This window comes from Danio rerio, chromosome 9 (genome assembly GCF_052040795.2).
Source record: "Danio rerio strain M-AB ecotype USA chromosome 9, GRCz13ab, whole genome shotgun sequence".
In the NCBI taxonomy this organism is placed as follows: domain Eukaryota; kingdom Metazoa; phylum Chordata; class Actinopteri; order Cypriniformes; family Danionidae; genus Danio; species Danio rerio.
In genome coordinates this window covers 4,946,141-4,967,204 of record NC_141029.1, presented here as the reverse complement: position 1 = coordinate 4,967,204, position 21,064 = coordinate 4,946,141, and the positions used below count along the sequence as shown (strand labels likewise).

Below are 21,064 nucleotides of genomic sequence, written 5' to 3'. Positions count from 1 at the left end.
TGTAAACGCAGGACAAAAAATATTTTAATTCAAAATATAATAGTTTATTAGAATTAAAATTTTAAATATAATTGTTTAATAGAATTTTTGTTTAACTTGTAACACAGATTTCTTCATGCAAACAACATACCCACAATAAACCATTAAGATCCTGGCTTGACAGCCATATTTATTGCAGAAATTAAAACACAGGCATGTTAATGAAATTTAAATTTCAAAATAATCAATGCCAATGAAGAAAACATTGATTTCCATGTTGGATTCTAAGTGGACTGCAAAAAAATGCCAAAATACAGGAATTGCAGATATGGAAAATGAAAAATTATAATAATAAACTATAGAATACAAACTGTTGCACTCATTGTAAAGTTTTATTGCTGTGAGTTGAAAACATTAGCTATAGAGTAGAAACAATTTTAATTAATCCTCCGTTACATTCCACTTGCTAAGACTAGGAGTATCCCGCAAGTGCACAGAGACTCCCAAATGCCCGCAAATGAATGATAATTTCTTGCAAACCGGTCGTTAAATACATTGCACACCCCTCTCTCCCCTACTCAGATACGTCGCTCACTCCACCCCTGACACCCCTCAACGGGCCTGACAGACACACACACAACGCGCTGCAGACGTTTTGGCCCCAACGGCCTTCCGTACTGGAGCGACTCCCCTCAGATTCAACACGCATGATCACGTTCATCAAATTTGCTTAAACTAAGCGTCCTAAAGTATTACTGTATTTCACAAGGATTCTGACACAACAACGCGAAGCATACACTTTAGTTGCGTTTAATGAGGAAACACGCTAAACTTGGAGGGCTCATGCTGAAAGGCAGAGTAATGCTCTGTCTTTGACAGCTCGCGACTTCACCAGAGACGTTCTGAGTACATTTACATAAGACACCAATACTGCGATTTTAATATGATTAAATTTATACTCTTATTAAAATTCTACCGTGTAGCCTAAGCAGTGATTTTATTACCTTAAAGAAACACCGAGTCACGAAATGCGGAGGATTTTCTTTCTGTTCGCCATGCGGTATCAACTTACAACAGAAGTCGAAAGTTAAAAATAAAAACACCCGAAATTGCATGAAACTTTTGAGGAGCCTGGTGATGCGACTAATTGTTTTATACTGAAACTTGTCTTCAAAAAGTGCTTCCTTGGTCTTATCCACAACAGGAAGTAAAAAAAAAACCTGCAACTGCGTTAATTGCGTTAAATTTTTTTTACGCGTTAATTATTTAAAATTAATCGCATGCGTTAACGCGTTAATTTTGACAGCGCTAATATATATATATGAACTTGAACATGCACCAAAACACTAGCAAACAATACAGCAATTATACAGCACCATCAAAAAAAACAAAATTTGTAAAAATAAATAAAAAAAATCCAGACTAAAGGAATAAAAATCTAAATCGAATGAAATGTAAAAAAGAAAGGAGAGAGAAGAAAAAAAAATATTACCAAAAAAAATGATTACAGAAACATTATTAACCTATACATCTAAGGAAGAGGTCCCATATTTTGTCATACAGCTTCTGTTTGCCAAATCTAGAGAAACGTAACCCTTCCAGCTTAAGGGCAGAAACTATTTAAGCTAACCATTTAAAAAAAAATTGACGGTGGATTTCCACTCCATCAGAATCACTCTCTTGGCCAGCACCATGCCAAACATAAGGGAGAGTTGTTCATGTTTAGGCCAAGTTAGAGCCTGTTCTGAACATCCAAACAGTGCTAATTCCACGTCAATTTTAATGTCCAATGAGTTATTAAAATTATTAGGATTAGAAATGTGTTGAAAAAATCTTCTCTCCATTAAACAGAAAATGGGGAAAAAATAAACAAGGGGGCTAATAATTCAGAGGGGTTAATAATTTTGACTTCAACTGTATTTTTACAATGACTTTTAATCAGCTGCTTCAAGATTCAGCATTTAGTTTCGCTCAGACTCTAATGGAACGCTCATCATAAGGCCTAAAACACCATGTCTGCTGTGTGAATATGTGTTTGTGTTGTTTTTGCATGTTGAAACAGTGTGTCGTGCTGTTACAAGAAACTGATTGTAAGATAAGGCCGTGGTTGCGTCAATTCAGGAATGTTTTAACGGACACTTAAGTTTTTTTCTCTCCTTTCTTTGATCACAATCTCTGCACAAACTAATATCACACCATCATATTACCCGCAGTCCTCATCTGGGCTGGACATAGGCTAGCTCAAACTCGTTTTGTGGCCTTGATTAAAGATTAACATCACAGGTTTTTCTTTTAGCCTCCAGCATTGTGATCCTCATTTGAGTCAGTCATTAACTGGATCAGTTGGGATTTTTTGGTGAAGCCCTGTATGAAGCAAAACTTAGATTTGACTCATTCTCATGCTAAGATGCCGTTTGAGTCACATCCTCATAGTTTAGAACCAAGGACAGCCGTGAGTGTTTCTCTATTGCTCATTGCGTAAACAATGCTTTGTTTAATTGCTCAAATGTTCCCTCTAATACACTGTAGGAAGCGATTAGGTGACTTTACATAAAAAACAAAACATTTTAAAGTGATCAGTAGGGGTGCAATAGTACATGTATTATAGAAATGGGAATCTTTAGGGACTTCGCATTCTGATCCCATTCTGATTCTGGCCTACACGATACGATTTCAAAGCAAATTTTTTTTTTTTTCAACATTTTTTTCCTATTTCTTTTGCTGTACGTTTTCATGTTTACAACTTAACATCTCAACCGTGACAGTTCCTATGCTTTTATCAAGGCTTTATGTATATTTTAAGTTTTAGAGCTCGTGCCAGCGCATGCCTGCACCTTCGCAATCGAGTTTGAATACTGAATGCAATCTGACTTTTGAGAATTGATTCAGAAATGTGATGAATACAAATTTTTTTTTACCCACCCTTAATGTATTCAACTTAAGCTCATTCCGAAAACGTAGCCCTATATACATTTCTGGAGATTACGAATTATGTAGCCAAAATGGCTGCATTTTATCTTTAAAATGAACGCTATGGGTGGGTATTATGCTGTTGCGTTTATCAGCTGACCGCTTGCCTACATATGGAGGGTTTTCCAGCTGTTACCAGTTTGCCCAGTAGCTTGCCATGTACGTCGGCAGACTTGAGACACAGAGTGGAATTGACCATGACGAGGGGGTTCGAGTTCGGTGAAGAGCGGTTCTAGAAAATGGGTATTGCAAAAGTAAAATAAACTAGTAAATAACATGGTGAGAATGTGGTAAAATATTTTCTTTTTTCTGGATTGCTCTTTAAAATACTATCGGTTGGTTTGAGGGAAGGGGGAGAGTGGAGGTATTGGTCAGTTTGACGGTGAGTCAGTCAACAATGGCCTCTGGTAGCGAGAACAGCAGGCACGATCAGCACTCGCAAGAGAAAGAATCTCTTGAGATCTGAATAAGCGTACACAGTGGCCTCTGGTGGAAAAACAAAAACTGCAAAAAAAAAAAAAAAAAGCTCCTGGAACAAACTTGCTGCTCTTCAGAAATGTATATAGGGGTACGTTTTCAGAATGAGCCTGAGTTAAATGTATTTATCTCAAACTGTCATGGTTTGGTTATTTCATCTGACAATAAATACAGAAAGACACCCCTCCATCATGTTGCTGCCAGATAAAACATTTGTCATGCTAACGTGCTGCTATAAAAAACAGAAGCTTGCAATGCTTCTACGAGAGGTCCACTGCACTAAAATCTGACTTCTGTGTACCGTTACACCCCTAGGGATTAGTTGACTATATACTATTGCTGTTTAATGATTAATTGCAAATAATGGCATATTTATAATACAATTTGGTATATACCTCAAAGCCCCTAATTCTGAGAAAAATCTCAAGATTCCCTAAGGACATTTTTGGCCAAAATCATTTCATTAAATAAAAAAACTTAGCTACTTTATTTAAGTTTTCTACTTGACCAAACAAAATAAAACTGGACAAAGTTAAGTCCAATTCCACGTGAAAATAAAGGTTAACACTAAAATTTTAAGCATTTTTTGTTGTACTTTTACAGATTTATATAAATAAATTAACGGAAAAAAATTAAACAAAATACATAAATTAACAGATTGTGTTTTCAAAGTCAGTGATATGGTGTTTGTCTAAAAAACAAAATTGGGTTTATGCTTGAAACCTTCCCCAAAATATCCACTAGGGAAAAGATTAAGCACTGCAAAAAGGGATGCTTGAGGGTCAGAATTATTAGCCCCCCTGTTGATAAAGTTGAAGTCAGATTTATTGTGAAAAAACAAACAAGACTTTATCTAGAAAATATATATTATAGGAAATCCTGTGTGAAAATTTCTTGTTTTGTTAAACATGATTTTGGAAAATATTTGAAAAAGAAAACAAACAAAAAATCACAGGGTGGCTAATAATTTTGACTTCAACATTTCTGCTGTCTGTTAAGTTGCTAATATTAAAATGAAAATAGGCAGTTCCTTAAATCATGTTTACATTTTATTGTTGAGAAAGTGAAACAACGTAGCCAGGGTGAAGTGAATGAAGTTATAAAGTACACTGTTCCCTTTGAAGATTTACCCGTGTCCTCGGTATACGTTAGTCTGTTTTCCATATTAAACTGAGAAGAAGAGGCTGCAGCCTTGATCAAACTTGCGAAGTCTGAACTTACAAGGAGAGGAGACAGGACTAAACTGTGTGTGTAGGCTACTTAATATTCAGGAAAAGCCCCAATCAGAGAGGCGAATGTTGGCAGCTCCGCCTCCGTTTTCAGATGTCTCCGTTTCCATCATCCACACTGAGATGGAGCAGCAGCGTATTAGAATTAAAACGGCCTCTCCAGCGTTTTCGAAACGCTCCGTTTTCGGCGCTCGAGAAATCCGGCGTAGCGTGGATGGTTGGCGTAATCGTAGCAAAACGTATGCGTTTTCAAACTAAAACGCATTAGTGTAAAGGGGGCGTGTATATCTCTTTTCACTCTCCCTTGTTAATGTGCTCTAGACTGATTATAGTGTGTCGGATGTTCTATGTACAGCACTTTCCAACACTGTAAACAAAACCCTAGCTGACAATATTTTAGGTGACTCAAATTAACTTTTCTAGTCATCTCAACTTACATCAATCAAACTGACTAAAATATTAAGTTATACAATTTAGTTCCAACCTAGTTAACTTATTAAATTAAGTTCAATCAACATAAAAATAAGAACCTTTTTGTCATTTAAGTTTGTACAGTGAAGCAAATAAATTAAGTTTTAGAGGATTTAGTTGCAATTCCATCACCTTCTTCTTCTGAAGCTGGCCCATTGTTGTTCTTTACTCACTGATCACGTCACTTCATTTACCCTCAAATACTGTATGTGCACTGAGATAAACACACCCTGTCTGTGTCTGCTGTTCACCATCCAGCTCCACATCAGTGCATGCTGTTGTGTTTGTGTCATTTGTATGATTATAACATGCTCTTTGTGTTATGTTGTGTAGCTGTGAAAATCAAGAAACCCATCAAGACGAAGTTCCGCATGCCCGTGTTCAATTGGGTGGCGCTGAAACCCAATCAGATCAATGGCACCGTCTTCAACGAGATCGACGATGAAAGAATACTGGAGGTGAGAAAGACAAAGGTTTAAAAACTATTTAGTTAGTGGTCCGCTGTCATTTATTTTGTGTTTTGCACAATGCATAATTCCTATTATATTAGTATTCTTAATATACAGTTAAAGCCAAAATGATTCAATTTTAATCTTTTTCAAACATTTCCATGGTGATTTTTTAAAACACACTTTTAAACTTAATAGTTTAATGAGTAATTACTATTAACAAATTTATTTTGTCTTTGCCATGATGACAGTGGATAATATTTCACTACTTATTTGGCAGGATACTAGTATTAAGCTTAAAGTGACATTTAAAGACTAAACATTAAACAAAAAAAAAATGTTAAAGTTAAAATATGGAACAAAATCAATGCCAAAAGTATTGAAATAAAAACCTTGTTGAATAGCACAAACTGAAAAAACAAACAAACAATGAATTGAAATAATATGATTAAACATGAAATTTACATAGCTGTTTATTAAAGCTGTGAATATTTCAACTAAACATATTTAAAAAAACGCTGTCAATTTTTTTAGCTGGTCAGGCTGGAAAATGAACAGCTATAACCAGCTAAAACCAGCTTAACCAGCCTGGTTTAAGCTGGACATAGCTGGTTTTGGCTGGGCTCCCAGCCTGACTAGGCTGGTCAAGCTAGTTTTAGCTGGTCAACTGCCATTCTGACCAGCTAAGATCAGGCTGGAAATGGCTGGAAACCAGCCTGGAAATCGCCAAACCCCTCTAAAACCAGCCTGGTCGACCAGCTAAAACCAGCCTAGGCTGGTTTAAGCTGTTTTTTTCAGTAGGGAAATAAATTTCTTGGCAAAAATAAAAGACTAATGCTGAATTGTTGTTGGCTTATTACACCTTGTTTTGTTGTTTTACGTTGGTATATAAACTGCACCTATCAATATAGATTATTGTATTTTTTCTCTTCAGGATCTGAATGTGGATGAGTTTGAGGAGATGTTCAAGACAAAAGCACAAGGTCCAGCCATAGACATCACCTCCAGCAAACAGAAGACCGCTCAGAAAGGACCACATAAAATCTCGCTGCTGGACGCCAACAGATCGAAAAACCTGGCCATCACCCTTAGGAAAGTGGGCAAGACATCAGAGGAGATCTGCAGAGGCATTCAATTGTAATTCACAGCTGACACACTATAGATATTTCACTGTCACCAATACCTCTTTAAAGGAATTTACAAGTCCCCTAGAGTTCAAAAGTTGAGTTTTACCATACGTTTTCAATCCATTCAGCCGATCTTCGGGTCCGACGGAAGTTCTTTTAGCTTAGCTTAGCATAAATTATTGAATCGGATTAGACTATTAGCATCTCATTCAAACATGTAAAAAAAAAAAGTTTTGTCTTAGTACATGATGGAACTACAAAAGAGTTTAAATTGAAAAATGATTGAAACTCTTTTAAAGAAATGTTTGTGCAAGATGCTAATGGTCTAATCCGATTCAAGGATTTATGCTAAGCTAATCTAAGGTAAAAGTGCTCCTGTCAGACTGAATGGATTCAAAAGAGGTTAAACTCAAATGTCTATCTCTAGGGGAAATGTAAAATGAGCCGATTTACTGAGAAAAGGGGAGTGATCATTTAATAAATTATTTTATTAGAGCTAATCATGAACTTTTTTGTTGTACTCCAAACTGAACTGACAATCGAATGTGATTATATTAATGCTCTGACGTGTGTGTGTGTGTGTGTGTGTATGTGTGTTTAAGATTTGACTTGAGGACATTGCCGGTGGATTTCGTGGAGTGTTTGATGAGATTCATTCCATCGGAAGCGGAGCTGAAAGTTTTGCGGCAGTACGAAAAGGAGCGCAAGCCTCTGGAAAACCTGACAGACGAGGATCGCTTCATGATCCAGTTCAGCAAGATAGAGCGCCTCATGCAGAAGATGACCATTATGGCATTTGTGGGGAACTTTACAGAGAGCATTCAGATGCTCACGCCGGTAAATTACAAAAAAAAAAAAAAGCTGTTTTCCCTGGAGCTGTGGTAGAAAAACAATTAAGAAATCATTTCTACATCTTTTGTGAGCTTTACAAAATGCATACATTTTCTCTCTAGTATGGATTCTAAGCTTTATTTTTAACAGCTGACGACAGTCTAGGCTAGTTTTTAACCTCAGATGGCATTTTAGACTAGGTTTTACCTGCAGACGGCGCTCTAGGCTAGTTTTTAACAGCAGAAGATGCTCTAGGCTTGTTTTTAACCGCAGATGGCACTCTAGGCTAGTTTTTAAAAGCAGATGGTGCTCTAGGTTTGTTTTTAACAGCAAACAGTGCTCTAGTCTAGTGCTTTAGTCAGCAGATGTCCCTCTGTAGGCTAGTTTTTAACTGCAGATGTCCCTCTATAGGCTAGTTTTTAACCGCAGATGTCCCTCTATAGGCTAGTTTTTAACCGCAGATGTCCCTCTGTAGGCTAGTTTTTAACCGCAGATGTCCCTCTATAGGCTAGTTTTTAACCGCAGATGTCCCTCTATAGGCTAGTTTTTAACTGCAGATGTCCCTCTATAGGCTAGTTTTTAACCGCAGATGTCCCTCTATAGGCTAGTTTTTAACCGCAGATGTCCCTCTGTAGGCTAGTTTTTAACCGCAGATGTCCCTCTATAGGCTAGTTTTTAACCGCAGATGTCCCTCTATAGGCTAGTTTTTAACCGCAGATGTCCCTCTGTAGGCTAGTTTTTAACCGCAGATGTCACTCTATAGGCTTGTTTTTAACCGCAGATGTCCCTCTATAGGCTAGTTTTTAACCGCAGATGTCCCTCTGTAGGCTAGTTTTTAACCGCTAGTTTTTAACTGCAGATGCCCCTCTATAGGCTAGTTTTTAACCGCAGATGTCCCTCTATAGGCTAGTTTTTAACTGCAGATGTCACTCTATAGGCTTGTTTTTAACCGCAAATGTCCCTCTATAGGCTAGTTTTTAACCGCAGATGTCCCTCTATAGGCTAGTTTTTAACTGCAGATGTCCCTCTATAGGCTAGTTTTTAACCGCAGATGTCCCTCTATAGGCTAGTTTTTAACCGCAGATGTCCCTCTGTAGGCTAGTTTTTAACCGCAGATGTCCCTCTATAGGCTAGTTTTTAACCGCAGATGTCCCTCTATAGGCTAGTTTTTAACCGCAGATGTCCCTCTGTAGGCTAGTTTTTAACCGCAGATGTCACTCTATAGGCTTGTTTTTAACCGGAGATGTCCCTCTGTAGGCTAGTTTTTAACCGCTAGTTTTTAACTGTAGATGTCCCTCTATAGGCTAGTTTTTAACCGCAGATGTCCTTCTATAGGCTAGTTTTTAACTGCAGGTGTCCCTCTATAGGCTGGTTTTTAACTGCAGGTGTTCCTCTATAGGCTAGTTTTTAACCGCAGATGTCCCTCTATAGGCTAGTTTTGAACAGAAGACAGCGCTCTATGCTAGTTTTAAACTGTTGATGGCAATTGAGGGTGACGCAGTGGTCGCTGGGTCACTGGTTTAAGCCTTGGCTGGCTCAGTTGGCGTTTCTGTGTGGAGTTAGCATGTTCTCCCTGCGTTCGCATGGGTTTCCTCCAGGTTTTCTGGTTTCCCCCACAGTACAAAGACGTGGTACAGGTGAATTGGGTAAGCTAAATTGTCCATAGCGTATGAGTGTGTGTGGATGTTTCCCAGAGATGGGTTGCGGCTGGAAGGGTATGTGCTGCATAAAAATGTGCTGGATAAGTTGGCGGTTCATTCCGCTGTGGCGACCCCGGATTAATAAAGGGACTAAGCCCTCAAGAAAATGAATGAATGAATGATTAGTGTAAGATATATTGTTAAATTAACAATTTAATTAATTGTAACATGTTAAATTACATTTCTTACATTTATAGTAATTATATAATATTATAAATAAATTCAACTACAGTTTTGTCTTTAGAAATGGTCTTTGTGATATCTTTTTTGATGTTTCAACATTTATAGTAATCTTCTTTTGATAATAATTTTATTTTGTCTCCTGTTTTTTTTTTTTTTCTTATCTCAATAGCAACTTCATGCCGTCATTGCAGCCTCTGTCTCTATCAAGTCCTCACAAAAACTCAAGAAGATTCTGGAAGTAAGAGTTTTCTTTTTGGCCTGATTCATTGTTTTCCCTCTTGACCATGTGTGTCTTTATCAAGCTGTGTTTCTCTCCCAGATCATCTTAGCTCTGGGGAACTACATGAACAGCAGTAAAAGAGGAGCAGTGTATGGTTTCAAGCTGCAGAGCTTAGATCTGGTATTATTTCCACACCCATTTTTCTTTTAATCCAATCACACATTAGCTATTTTAAATTAAATGACTGGTTTGGCTACTTTAATAAGTAAAAATGTATTTAATTTGATTAATTTTATATTTAGGTTCAGTATCAAAAGGTTCTGATGGTTTGTGTGTGTTTTCTTCCAGTTATTAGACACTAAATCAACAGACCGCAAGATCACTCTTCTGCACTACATAGCAAATGTAGTGAAGGACAAATACCAGCAGGTGTCGCTCTTCTATAACGAGCTTAACTATGTGGAAAAAGCGGCAGCTGGTAAGAAACGTCACATATAACTCTTGACAGTATTACAATAAAAAGACAGTGGTGTTTGATTACATGTCAAGGTTTGATCTAAAAGATGTCTGTGTCTTTCAGTCTCTCTGGAGAATGTTTTATTAGATGTGAAGGAGCTTCAGCGAGGGATGGATCTGACCAGGAAAGAGTACAGCATGCATGGCCACAACACTCTGCTCAAAGACTTCATACAGCAAAACGAGAACAAACTCAAGAAACTGCAGGATGATGCCAAGATCGCTCAGGTACCAGTAATACACTGCAAAACAAATGGCTGTAGGGGTGAGGTTTAGGGTAGGGTTGGGCATCTAAGCTATAATGCCGATCCGATACGCATCTCGATGTAAAGAATACGATCCGATATATTAGCGATACATTTGTGACATATTGCGATGCAACACGATACGATTCACACCCATATCACGATACGATGCAATATTTCAGCACTAACTAATTAGATCAAGTTTATGAGATGATGTGAAAGAGGATGCTGTGCCATTGAATGAGTTTGATTATTTATAAACCAAGCAAAACCAAGACTTTTTTTTACAAACTGACTTTTCTCTCAGAGCCAGAGTGTCAGTTTACAGTAGAGGACCATTTTAGAACATATAGCACATATTATTTAAGTATTTTCAAGATAAACAGAATGTATAAGTGCAATATATATTAAAAAAATATGTTTATATTTGCACTCTTTCAACATAAATAAATTTAGCATTGCACAACAAGAATTGTGATTTAACTTTTCAACTATGAAAACAAGTTTTACAAAGATATATTTTGTCACTGATTATTCAAACTTAAGGTCTTGAACTAGCAGTGTTATGCTGCTTTGAAACATCACTGTCACTGTAAACAACAGGCTAATAAAAATATAACAAACCAGCAATCTTCTTGCTGTGAGGTGGTCAAACTACCCACTGTGCCACCGTGACACCCAATTATTTTTATCATTATTATTATTAATATTATTATTATTATAATTAAATAAAAATTAACAGGAGGAGGTGTTTAAAACCTTCGTTCTCCGTGACACTAGGCTGAATATCTTTGCAGATGAACAATGCAGTAGCATTCGTTATTGGCGTAGAGCGAGCAGAACTGTTGCGCACGGAAAAAAAACTTGCAATGCTTTTCTCACCACTTTTGGAGCTGGTACAGTTGAAGCAGAGCGAAAGCCGGGGATGCAGGAACACTGGAAGATGCTTTCACAACAACACCGTGGCGCTGCTTCAAGTGAGATTTCAGATTAGTCGTACTGCCCGCGTATTTTACAGATGCGCGGCACATTTTGCAAATTGCATCTGTCCTGTCATGTCGTCCATCCTTAAATCCATAATGTTGCCATACTTTAGATTTAAAACTCAGTGGGGAATAAAATGTTTGTTTTGCTTCTCGCACTTTCTGAGGGCGCACCACTAGCCTTATCCGCACACCTGATACACTGAGTTGTAGTGTGTGCACATCCGCAAGTTGCTAAGGCTTACTTTATGTAGGTCGATTAAATTATGCGCCAAAACAGGTTGACAACACTTGTTAATAAATAAAAAATACATTCTATATTAAAAATAGAAGCTGTATCTCGGAAAAATCGATGCATCTCGCAAAAACCGATGCATCTCGATTTGCTTCCAAAATTTCATTCATCCTCTGCTGCTCAACCGATGCACTCGCATCGTGCACGCGCATGACCGCGTATCGATACATATCGGTTAATCTTCCCATCCCTAGTTTAGGGGCTGCTATTATTATTATTATTATTATTATTGTTATTATTAAAAATCCTGTTTCTACATGAATAAAATATATGAAATATATAAATAGAATTTTGTTTCCTCGTGAGATCTTACTGGAAATAATGAAATCATATACATGAACCATTTTTATTGAGATTTTAAAACACTCGGTTATTGTATTTCATGTTGTTCTGAATAACGTTTCTTCTATGGTGTTTTTGTTCATTTCTCATCCGCTCAGGATGCCTTTGATGAGGTGGTGAAATTCTTCGGAGAAAACGCGAAAACGACGCCACCATCTGTATTTTTCCCAGTGTTTGTGCGCTTTGTGAAGGCGTACAGGGTAATAAGACCAATTACACATCACCTTTCCGTTCAGACAGACTGCTTCACTTCTTTCATTCATTTAAACCAGGGGTGTCCAAAGGTGGTCCTGGAGGGCCGGTGTCCTGCAGATTTTAGCTCCAACTTGCCTCAAGAAACCTGCAAGGAGGGCTGCCTCCGAAACCGCATACTTTTATACTATATAGTACGCTAAAATCAGTATGCGAGCCTAGTAGTATGTCCGAATTCATAGAATTCGAAAATGAGCATGCGAGAAGTACCCGGATGACTTCCTACTTCCGGCGAGATTCTGAAGTGCGCATTCCATGCATGCTACGCCATCCCATAATGCCCCGCGAGAGAATTCATGAATGCAAATGAGGCGATGCAACTGACGCAGGTAGGTCACGTGACCATGACAAAATGGCAGATGTAGTACGTCCGAATTCCATTCATACATTTCACATTCATACTGTATAGAACGTACTTTTCTAACGGCCGAGTAGTACGTTTAAATTCAAATGCAGTACCTACTGAGTAGTAGGCGGTTTTGGACGCAGCCGATGTTTCTAGAAAGCTTAGTAAGAGCTTGATTAGCTAGCCCAGGTGTGTCTGATTGGGGATGAAACTAAACTATGCAAGACACCGGCCCTCGAGGACCGAGTTTGGACATGCCTGATTTACACCATCGCTGCTCTGACCACTTGTGTTGCTGAACTACTCATTGCCAACAACACTGATGGGTTTTTCTCTCTATCAGCAAGCAGAGGAGGATAATGAACAGAAGAAGAGACACGAGCAGATGATGATGGAAAAGCTGATTGAGCAGGAGGCGATGGAGCAGGAGGATCAGAAGGTACTAATAATGACAAAATAATGATAGTGAGATTTCAGTAGTGTTTTAGTGTTTGCGTTTGTGTGTGTCATGGATAGACCTACGTGGAATCTGCTTAATTTCGCCCATTTTCAGCACCTCATTAAAGGGCCATGAAACCCCCTCGTTTCAGCAGGGTGTTTTCACACCTCTACTTTGGAAAAAGTCAGAAAAGTGGGCGTGTCCAGCTCTGTTTAGGGGGGAGTGTCGGAGGAAGAAAAGAGGCTTGGTGTGGGAGTGTCTATTTGGGCGCGCTGAATTTCAGAGTCAAAACACACAACCACAGCGGACAATGTGACTGTGTTTACATGGACATCTGTAGTCGAATTATTTGCCAAATTATTAAATGGTGGACTTTAACTGCAGTTTGGCTCTTTCATACAGGGAATTCATTCATGTCCCTCCTGACAAACGTGATATTTGATTCGAGGAACTGCTCTAAGCGTGTATTTTTCATGCAATGTTTGATACCGCACGCCGAATGAGAGAAAAAACTCAGCATTTCCCGGAAACTTAGATGCACACGGCAGATAGTGTCAGAAAGCCGCGTGTCTTATTCCGGTCACAAAATCCTACATGAGGTTATAGTTTGGTTGTAAAGCTAACTTGTTTACACTCGGTGCAATAGTTTGTTTGATACGAATAAAATACGAACTGAATAAACAAAGAGCACTGGTCGCTCACTTACCAAATCTGTAGAGACAGAACAATCACCAGCAACTAGAGCCGCGTCTTTATTAAGAGAAGACTACAAGCGAAACCGGATCTCAGCGTTTGCAGATGAGAACAGCTCTCAGGTAAACAATAATCCTCCTTAGACACGTAAGTTATTGTTGTCGCGCGTCGCGTACACTGTTAATCCACACGAGTCTGCGCTCTCACAGAGAGAAAATGAAAACGAAACTTAACTGCAGCAAAATATAAAAGCAACACTTCACGCTTGTTTTGCCAACACAACGTGGTGTCTCTGTCGTCTAAACACTGTGACAGTAATAAATATTAATGAAGTTGTACAATAGAGCGCGCTGATTGGTTTGAACCAAGCCTTACTCATGCATTAATGCAGCACACTGTAAGACGTAATAAGACACACTCTGGCACAGACGTCCAGTCTGCACGCTGGAATACACGCTATTATGTCATGACCGTGACGCAGCTTCAAAAATTCGTTTCAAACCGGAAGTACGAATTTGCTTGAAATAACGCAAAAACAACCAATTTACACCTTTTTAGTGAAATATAGGTGTCCTAATAGTGTTTTTAGCAGTGTGAGACACATATACGACTGTCAACAACTCAAAAAATGTGTTTTGGTGTTTCGTGACCCTTTAAGTATATTTATTTAGCGGTGTGTAAATTTATATCTATTCAGTTTTTAAATGGATTTCAGTAATTTTACTGACTAATATGAAAACCTTTTTATGATTTACTTACAATACAGTTAGTAAATTAAACATTTCTGTCTTTTAGCAGACATATGCACTGCAAAAAAATGCCTTTCTTACTTAAATTTTTTGTCTTGTTTCTAGTACAAATATCGAAAAGTTCTTAAATCAAGAAGCATTTTCTAGACGGGCAAAACATATTGTCTTGTTTTAAGAAATAATATGCCAAAATGAAGCGTGTTTTTCTTTAAAACAAGCAAAATAATCTGCCAATGGTGTCAGCAAAATAATCTTATCACGAATCAAAAAAACAAGATTATTTTGCTTGATTTGAGGAAAAACTCACTTCATTTTGGCATATTATTTCAGCCTGCGTACCACAGTTTGAGAACCACTGCTCTACATTGTATAGCCCATTTTCTTTCGCTGGGTATGCCATCATTTGAACGCATTGTATAAAGGAGTGTGGGGAGAAGTTTTGTAGATTAACATAACATTGAATGTGGTTGTGTGAGATGTCATTATGTATGTATATGTGTGTTCAGTCTCCCTCTCATAAGAATAAGCGTCAGCAGCAGGAGTTGATTGCAGAGCTGAGGAAAAAGCAGGTGAAGGACAGCAGACACGTGTATGAGGGTAAAGACGGAGCCATTGAGGACATCATCACAGGTACACACAACCCAGCGTTCTGTTGTCGGGGCTGCTTGCAGAACATTTATTATAAAGTGTTAGTTTGAGCCACTAACCAGCTCTCAGTGACTGGTGGGAAGCTTTACTGATCAATAACAATTAACTGACCGTTGTCATTACAGGCTGATTGTGTGTGCGTGTGTGCTGTTACTGCTTACAGCTCTGAGCTGGAGTACTTCTACTAAACATGTTTACTGTAGGCTTAAAGGGGTCATATTATATCTTACGTTTCGATGAAGTTTCAAAGTTAAGTTTATTTATATACTTTGTACACCTTTTTACACACAACTCAAAAAATGATGTGGTTTATAATTAATAATGATAGCAGGGTAATAGGTCTCATTTTGCAGTGATTTTGTTATTAATTTTATCGGCTAAATAATCGTAATTTATTTTTTTACTTAAATAAAATAAGTCACTTGTATTTGCATAGCGATTTACAACAGAGATTGTTTCAAAGCAGCTTTACACAGTAAACTGTAAAACAATGTTGCTGCCTTAAATTTTATTAAGTTGAATCGAATTGGCTAAACAAGTCATTTGAATTTATGTCCATTAAATTGACTCAAACATCAAGTTAAAAACAGTATAACTTAAAAAAAAATTGTTGAAACTTTTAATATCACTAAACTTAGGGCGAAGCAGTTGCGCAGTAGGGAGTGCTGTCGCTTCACAGCAAGAAGGTCGCTCAGTTGGCGTTTCTGTGTGGAGTTTGCATGTTCTCCCTGAGTTCGCGTGGGTTTCCTCCGGGTGCTCCGGTTTCCCCCACAGTCCAAAGACATGCGGTATAGGTGAATTGGGTAGGCTAAATTGTCATGAGTGTGTGTCTATGTGTGTGTGTGGATGTTTCCCAGAAATGGGTTGCGGCTGGAAGGGCATCTGCTGTGTAAAAACGTGCTGGATAAGTTAGCGGTTCATTCCGCTGTGGTTAATTAACCCTGGATTAATAAAGGGACTCAGCCGACAAGAAAATGAATGAATCACTAAACTTAACTTACTAAAATAAATCAATCATCAAACAAAAACTTGTGAGGATTTGGGTTTTGGTAGATCCTGGATCTTTGAATCATGATAAATCATGGTTCTTCAAACCAAATATAAAATTTTTTTTTAAATATAAAAATATAATTTATTTGCTGCTCATGGTTGTTGTGAAGGACAGATCTATAAATCATGATTAGCAAGTTGTTGCAGTTGGCTGACGGCAAGACAATAGCGTAATGACATTATGCCCTTTCACACATACAGACCTTTCCGGAAAATTGCCGGCAATTTTCCGGAAAGGTTGTATGTGTGAACAGGTCCTTTTTGAAAATACCGGTAAATTCGTTCTGGCTTTTTTCCGGAAAGAGAAGTTGTAACATTACCGGCAATTTGCTGGAATGCTGCGCTGTGTGAATGCAGAAGGAAGATTCCCGTAATAAGCGCGTGCACGTCTAGAACGTGCTGACGTGAGACGTCTGCTTTAGCCAATCACAACAGTCAGACGCATTTACGTCTGCGCGGTTTGTGAGGATAAAAGCCTTTGAATATTTTTCCAGACACATTTAGCTGCTAGAAGTTAGTCAGATCACGTTTATATGTTCTTCTTAATGCCAACTGTGTAAATAATCATCGATGAGATGCTTATGATAAGCCGTTGTTTGTTTACGTTCGTGTGCCTGTGAAACAGCCTGTGAGCGCCAGCACACGTACATATTATGAACATCTCGACATGCGAAAGTGATCCTGTGAAAGTTGTTCACAATATTGATCATCCACAGAGTTTGTAATTTAGTCAAATGTTTACAAATACAAGCGCAGCCGTTTAAAGCTCATTTGTGGTGAATGATGTCAGAATTTACCGGTATTTTGGAATGGATGTGTGAATGCTCTTTTGCGGATAATTTCCGTAACGTCCTCGCCTGTGTGAACAGCGCTTTTTTCAATATACCGGTAAAGTCTTTCCGGAAATTTTCCGGATATTTACCGGTATCACTGTGTGAAAGGGGCTATTATTGAATTATTATTACATTTTCAATGAGGTTTGCAAAATTACTTAAAAGTACTATACCCCTGCTGAAAAAAACTTAAAGCTTAAGCTGGTTGGCTGGTTTTAGCTGGTCGACCAGCCTGGTTTTAGAGGGGTATTGGCCACTTCCAGGCTGGTTTCCAGCCATCTCCAGCCTAGTCTTAGCTGGACAGGCTGGAAAATGACCAGCCTGGTTTAATCTGGACATAGCTGGTTTTGGCTGGGCTCCCAGCCTGGCTAGGCTGGTCAAGCTGGTTTTAGCTAGTCATCTCTCAGCCTGACCAGCTAAGACCAGGATGGAAATGGCTGGAAACCTGAGTGTGCAGTTAGGTCTCCAGGCCTGCAGCTTCACCTTACTCGCTGAAGCTGTTTCAGAGCAATACATAAAAAATGACCACTAGGCGTCACTATGGAGACGGGTTTCGAAACGTTTCGAAGCTTCAACACATTCGCTTCAACTGTTTCAGTGTTTCATTTAGCCTCGCTCTGCCCACCACTAAAATGTACAATTGAGACTGAATGAAATGTGAATTAAGGGCACTTTAGAAATCTCTCACTCTCTCTCATTTTGAGGACTTTTACAACTATGTATAAAAACTGTTTTATTCCATTGGGAAAATGACATTCGAGTTTAATGATATGACCCCTTTATGAATAACTCATTCACTTCTAACCATTTAAAAACATCATATTTCAGAGGAGAATTTTATTGTAGTGTGAAATGTACCCTTTATGTAATCCTCTAGACAGCTCTAGAACTGTTTTAGCTGTAAACCATGTTCAAATAGTTGATATAATAGCTGCTAGTACCATGTGATTATGCTAGAGTGTGCTGTTTTGTGTAGAAAGTGCTAACATTGTGCTTGTTGCTGTGGCAGTTAAACCCTGTGTTGTTTGTATGTGTGTGTGTGTTTCGTCTGGACGCAGTGCTGAAGACTGTCCCATTTACTGCGCGCACGGCCAAACGCAGCTCGCGTTACTTCAACGAGGAGCTCCACTTCTAAAGCTTAGACTCTCTCTCTTTTAAAGGTCGCTGGATAAAGCTGCTCTCTTTCTTTCTTTCTGTGTGTGTGTGTGTGTGTGCACCCCTTCACATTCCTGGTTTGATTTCCCTGAGGGACGGCCCTACTGAATGTGTGCTGGCTGATAGATGTGGTCACGTTCATTTTTCATTTCTTTTCCCACTAAAACTCACGCATGAGGGGTGCTGGGAAGGGAGGATCTCACCTATTTTTGCTGTTGTTGCATGGAGTGTAATATGTATTCATATTTATCATTGTAACACGAATGTAATGAGGAAATGTAATGTCACAAAAAGCCAAACAGGTCAGAGTTTAGAATGTACAGCTCAACTACGCCCAGCCATTGAATTAGAGTGCTTTTGGCGCCCTCTGCAGTTTACAGTACAGAAAGAAACCTGGAAAACGAACTCCACTGGAAATGATTTGTGCTGCTTGTTCAAACTACTTATTTAAAGCTTTTTTTTTCAATTGTTTTGCCACAAATTTTCTAAACCCTGATGTCAATTTTCAAAACTCTTAACACTACTTTTAACAGACCCACCAGTGTTTAAAACTCTGTTCATTTCCTTAAAGGGCTCATAGTTTACCCCTTTATTATGATTTAATATTAATATTATGGTTCTTCTGAGTGTGCCAGTTTAGGTTCAGTTTAAAACACAGTTCAGATATTTTTATTATAATTTGTTGAAAATTGTCATGTTGGGGGCGTGTACACAGCTCGCTGTTTTAGGGGCGTGTTGCTTCACATGAAAATTTGTTTCAGCTTCCTGCCCAACGTAACAAGGGGGCGGAGCCAAGAGCTCAGCTGCTCTGTGTTTGCAACAGACAGGCAGACTAAGGGTGCTTTCACACCTGTGAATCGATTCAGTTGTTCCGAAACAGATTGCAAATGTTACATTGTTGCTCTTTTTTTTCTTGGTACGGTTCGCTTTCACACTGCAAAGTTTCTAATCGGACCAAAAGAGCTATAACAAGTCACGTGTGAGTAAACTCTCATCACATTGGTCAGAGTGTCAGGGTTTATTTTGCAGAGTCCCGCTCAGCTGTCAGGAGAGCTGGTGGTTTGGTGGTGTTTGACAAGGAGCGCGTGACGTGTCTAAAGAGTGAGGGGAGATGCGGTGGGGAGGGGTGAGAAGGGTGCGCAACGTAGCCTATTTGAGGACCGGGAGGGAGACGTGAGATTACCGGGAGATTATCAATCATTTGCGGTAATAAGGAGACTCGCGAAACTTAATACACATAATTCTCTCTTCATATAGCCGTATGCCTATTAGATATCCATAAAACACAGTGATATAATCGCGCTCGGATCGTCTTGCTTTCTCACTGCAATCGATCTGCTCCAGAGTTCGTTTCAATCAAGCCGAGACCACCTCATTCAAGCAATCTCAGAGCGATTGATTTGCCGCTGATCCGAGAGTGATTGGTGGTTTCACATATGCCAAACTAACCGCGCTAACTGGGCAAAGAAGACAGGTTCCGAAACAAAAGTGTAGGTGTGAAAGCACCCTAAAAGAAGAAGCAGGAGTGAGAGGATCAGCATACAGCCGTACATGTACTACTCGGACACAGACCAAGCAGAGTACATATATATATAAATTTTCATATATTCATATTTATATATATTTATACATACATACATTGAAGTTTTGAAAAATGAATACATTTAAAAATAGCACCATATTTTATTATCTCGTGGAAAACAGATCCAATATGGAAATCCATGCAATCTTCCTGTTGATTTTGTCATTCTAAATTTCTGGGTTGAACATGATTGATGAGTTTTATTTTTTGAACATTAGTATATGCAAATGCCACCCCAGTTGCTGTTTAGTCCTCTAAGGCTTTAATTCTCATTTCATGTCAGTTAACTTGAGCTGTCATTGCTGAAGCACTGGCCTGTTGGTTTGTGACATTATGATTTGCTCGTGTGATCATTTGTCCATGTCATTGTGAGTCATTGAGATTTTTTTGGGAAGTATTACCATGCTCACTGGTTTTCTGCATTCTCTCACTCCATCTTGTCTTGCTGTGATGGGAAGTTCTGGTATCATGTGACTTTCTGTCTTCCACACCTTTAACTGTCTGCATGAATCATGTTGAGGATTTTTCCTCATGTTCACTTCATTTGCTGCACTGACTTCATGCATTCTTTAAGTAAAGGAGAGAATTATGCTGTTGACTAAAGTATATGCATCTGAATTTAACAGAATCTCACCAAAAGAGTCTAAAAATGTCAAATTATATATATTAAAAAAAATTCATATACCACCTGTGGACCGGTTTTCAGTAAGTATAGTGTCAAAAGTTGATAGCTGATAAGACAAATTGGAGTTCAAATGCACCATGCCATCACAATCTCGCAAACTGCAACTTGTGAATACAAGTACATCAGAAGTGATACACGAACGTCAAACCATTGTCCAGTCGTGTGTTATCATAAATTGATCCAAGAAAGAACGGCCAGTCACACACTTATAAGCAGTGACCGCAGGTCCACAGAGTGACAAATCACAAGCAGCTACAACAGTTGTGACCAAGGCATCAGATTTTATTAAAGAGATAGATCACTCAAAAATCTTGCCATTATTTACTCGTCATTCACTTGAGAATTTTATTTCTTTCTGATGAACACAAAAAGCAGATATTTTGAAAAATGTTGAAACATAGTATTTCCATAGTATTTCTTTGTCCTACTATGGAAGTCAATGTTTACAAGTTTCTAACATTATTTCCCCCAAAATATCTGCTTTTGTGCTCATAAAGGTACGGAACCACCTGAGGGTGAGTACATTATCATCCCTTTAAATAGGCTCAGAGGTATAATGTTTTCATTCATTCGTTTTCGGCTCAGTCCCTTTATTAATCCGGGGTCGCCACAGCG

At 38.6% G+C, this 21,064-nt stretch overlaps 1 protein-coding gene across 14 annotated transcripts in view; it reads left to right on the top strand.

Annotated features, from left to right (window-relative positions):
- The window catches only part of fmnl2a (formin-like 2a), a 134,206-nt gene that overhangs the window by 98,669 nt on the left and 14,473 nt on the right, over positions 1-21,064 (top strand). For 10 of the 14 annotated variants that reach the window (XM_087267397.1, XM_087267400.1, XM_087267398.1 and 7 more), the window contains 10 exons: positions 5,460-5,584; positions 6,510-6,712; positions 7,305-7,539; positions 9,586-9,654; positions 9,736-9,816; positions 9,985-10,114; positions 10,217-10,380; positions 12,116-12,217; positions 12,959-13,054; positions 15,003-15,126. In XM_087267397.1, the coding sequence (XP_087123523.1) occupies positions 5,460-5,584; positions 6,510-6,712; positions 7,305-7,539; positions 9,586-9,654; positions 9,736-9,816; positions 9,985-10,114; positions 10,217-10,380; positions 12,116-12,217; positions 12,959-13,054; positions 15,003-15,126 (1,329 nt within the window). Of the gene's footprint in view, positions 1-5,459; positions 5,585-6,509; positions 6,713-7,304; positions 7,540-9,585; positions 9,655-9,735; positions 9,817-9,984; positions 10,115-10,216; positions 10,381-12,115; positions 12,218-12,958; positions 13,055-15,002; positions 15,831-18,085; positions 18,188-21,064 lie in introns of all 14 variants that reach the window. The other 4 variants (XM_087267402.1, XM_087267399.1, XR_015499048.1 and 1 more) reach the window with 3 other exon arrangements.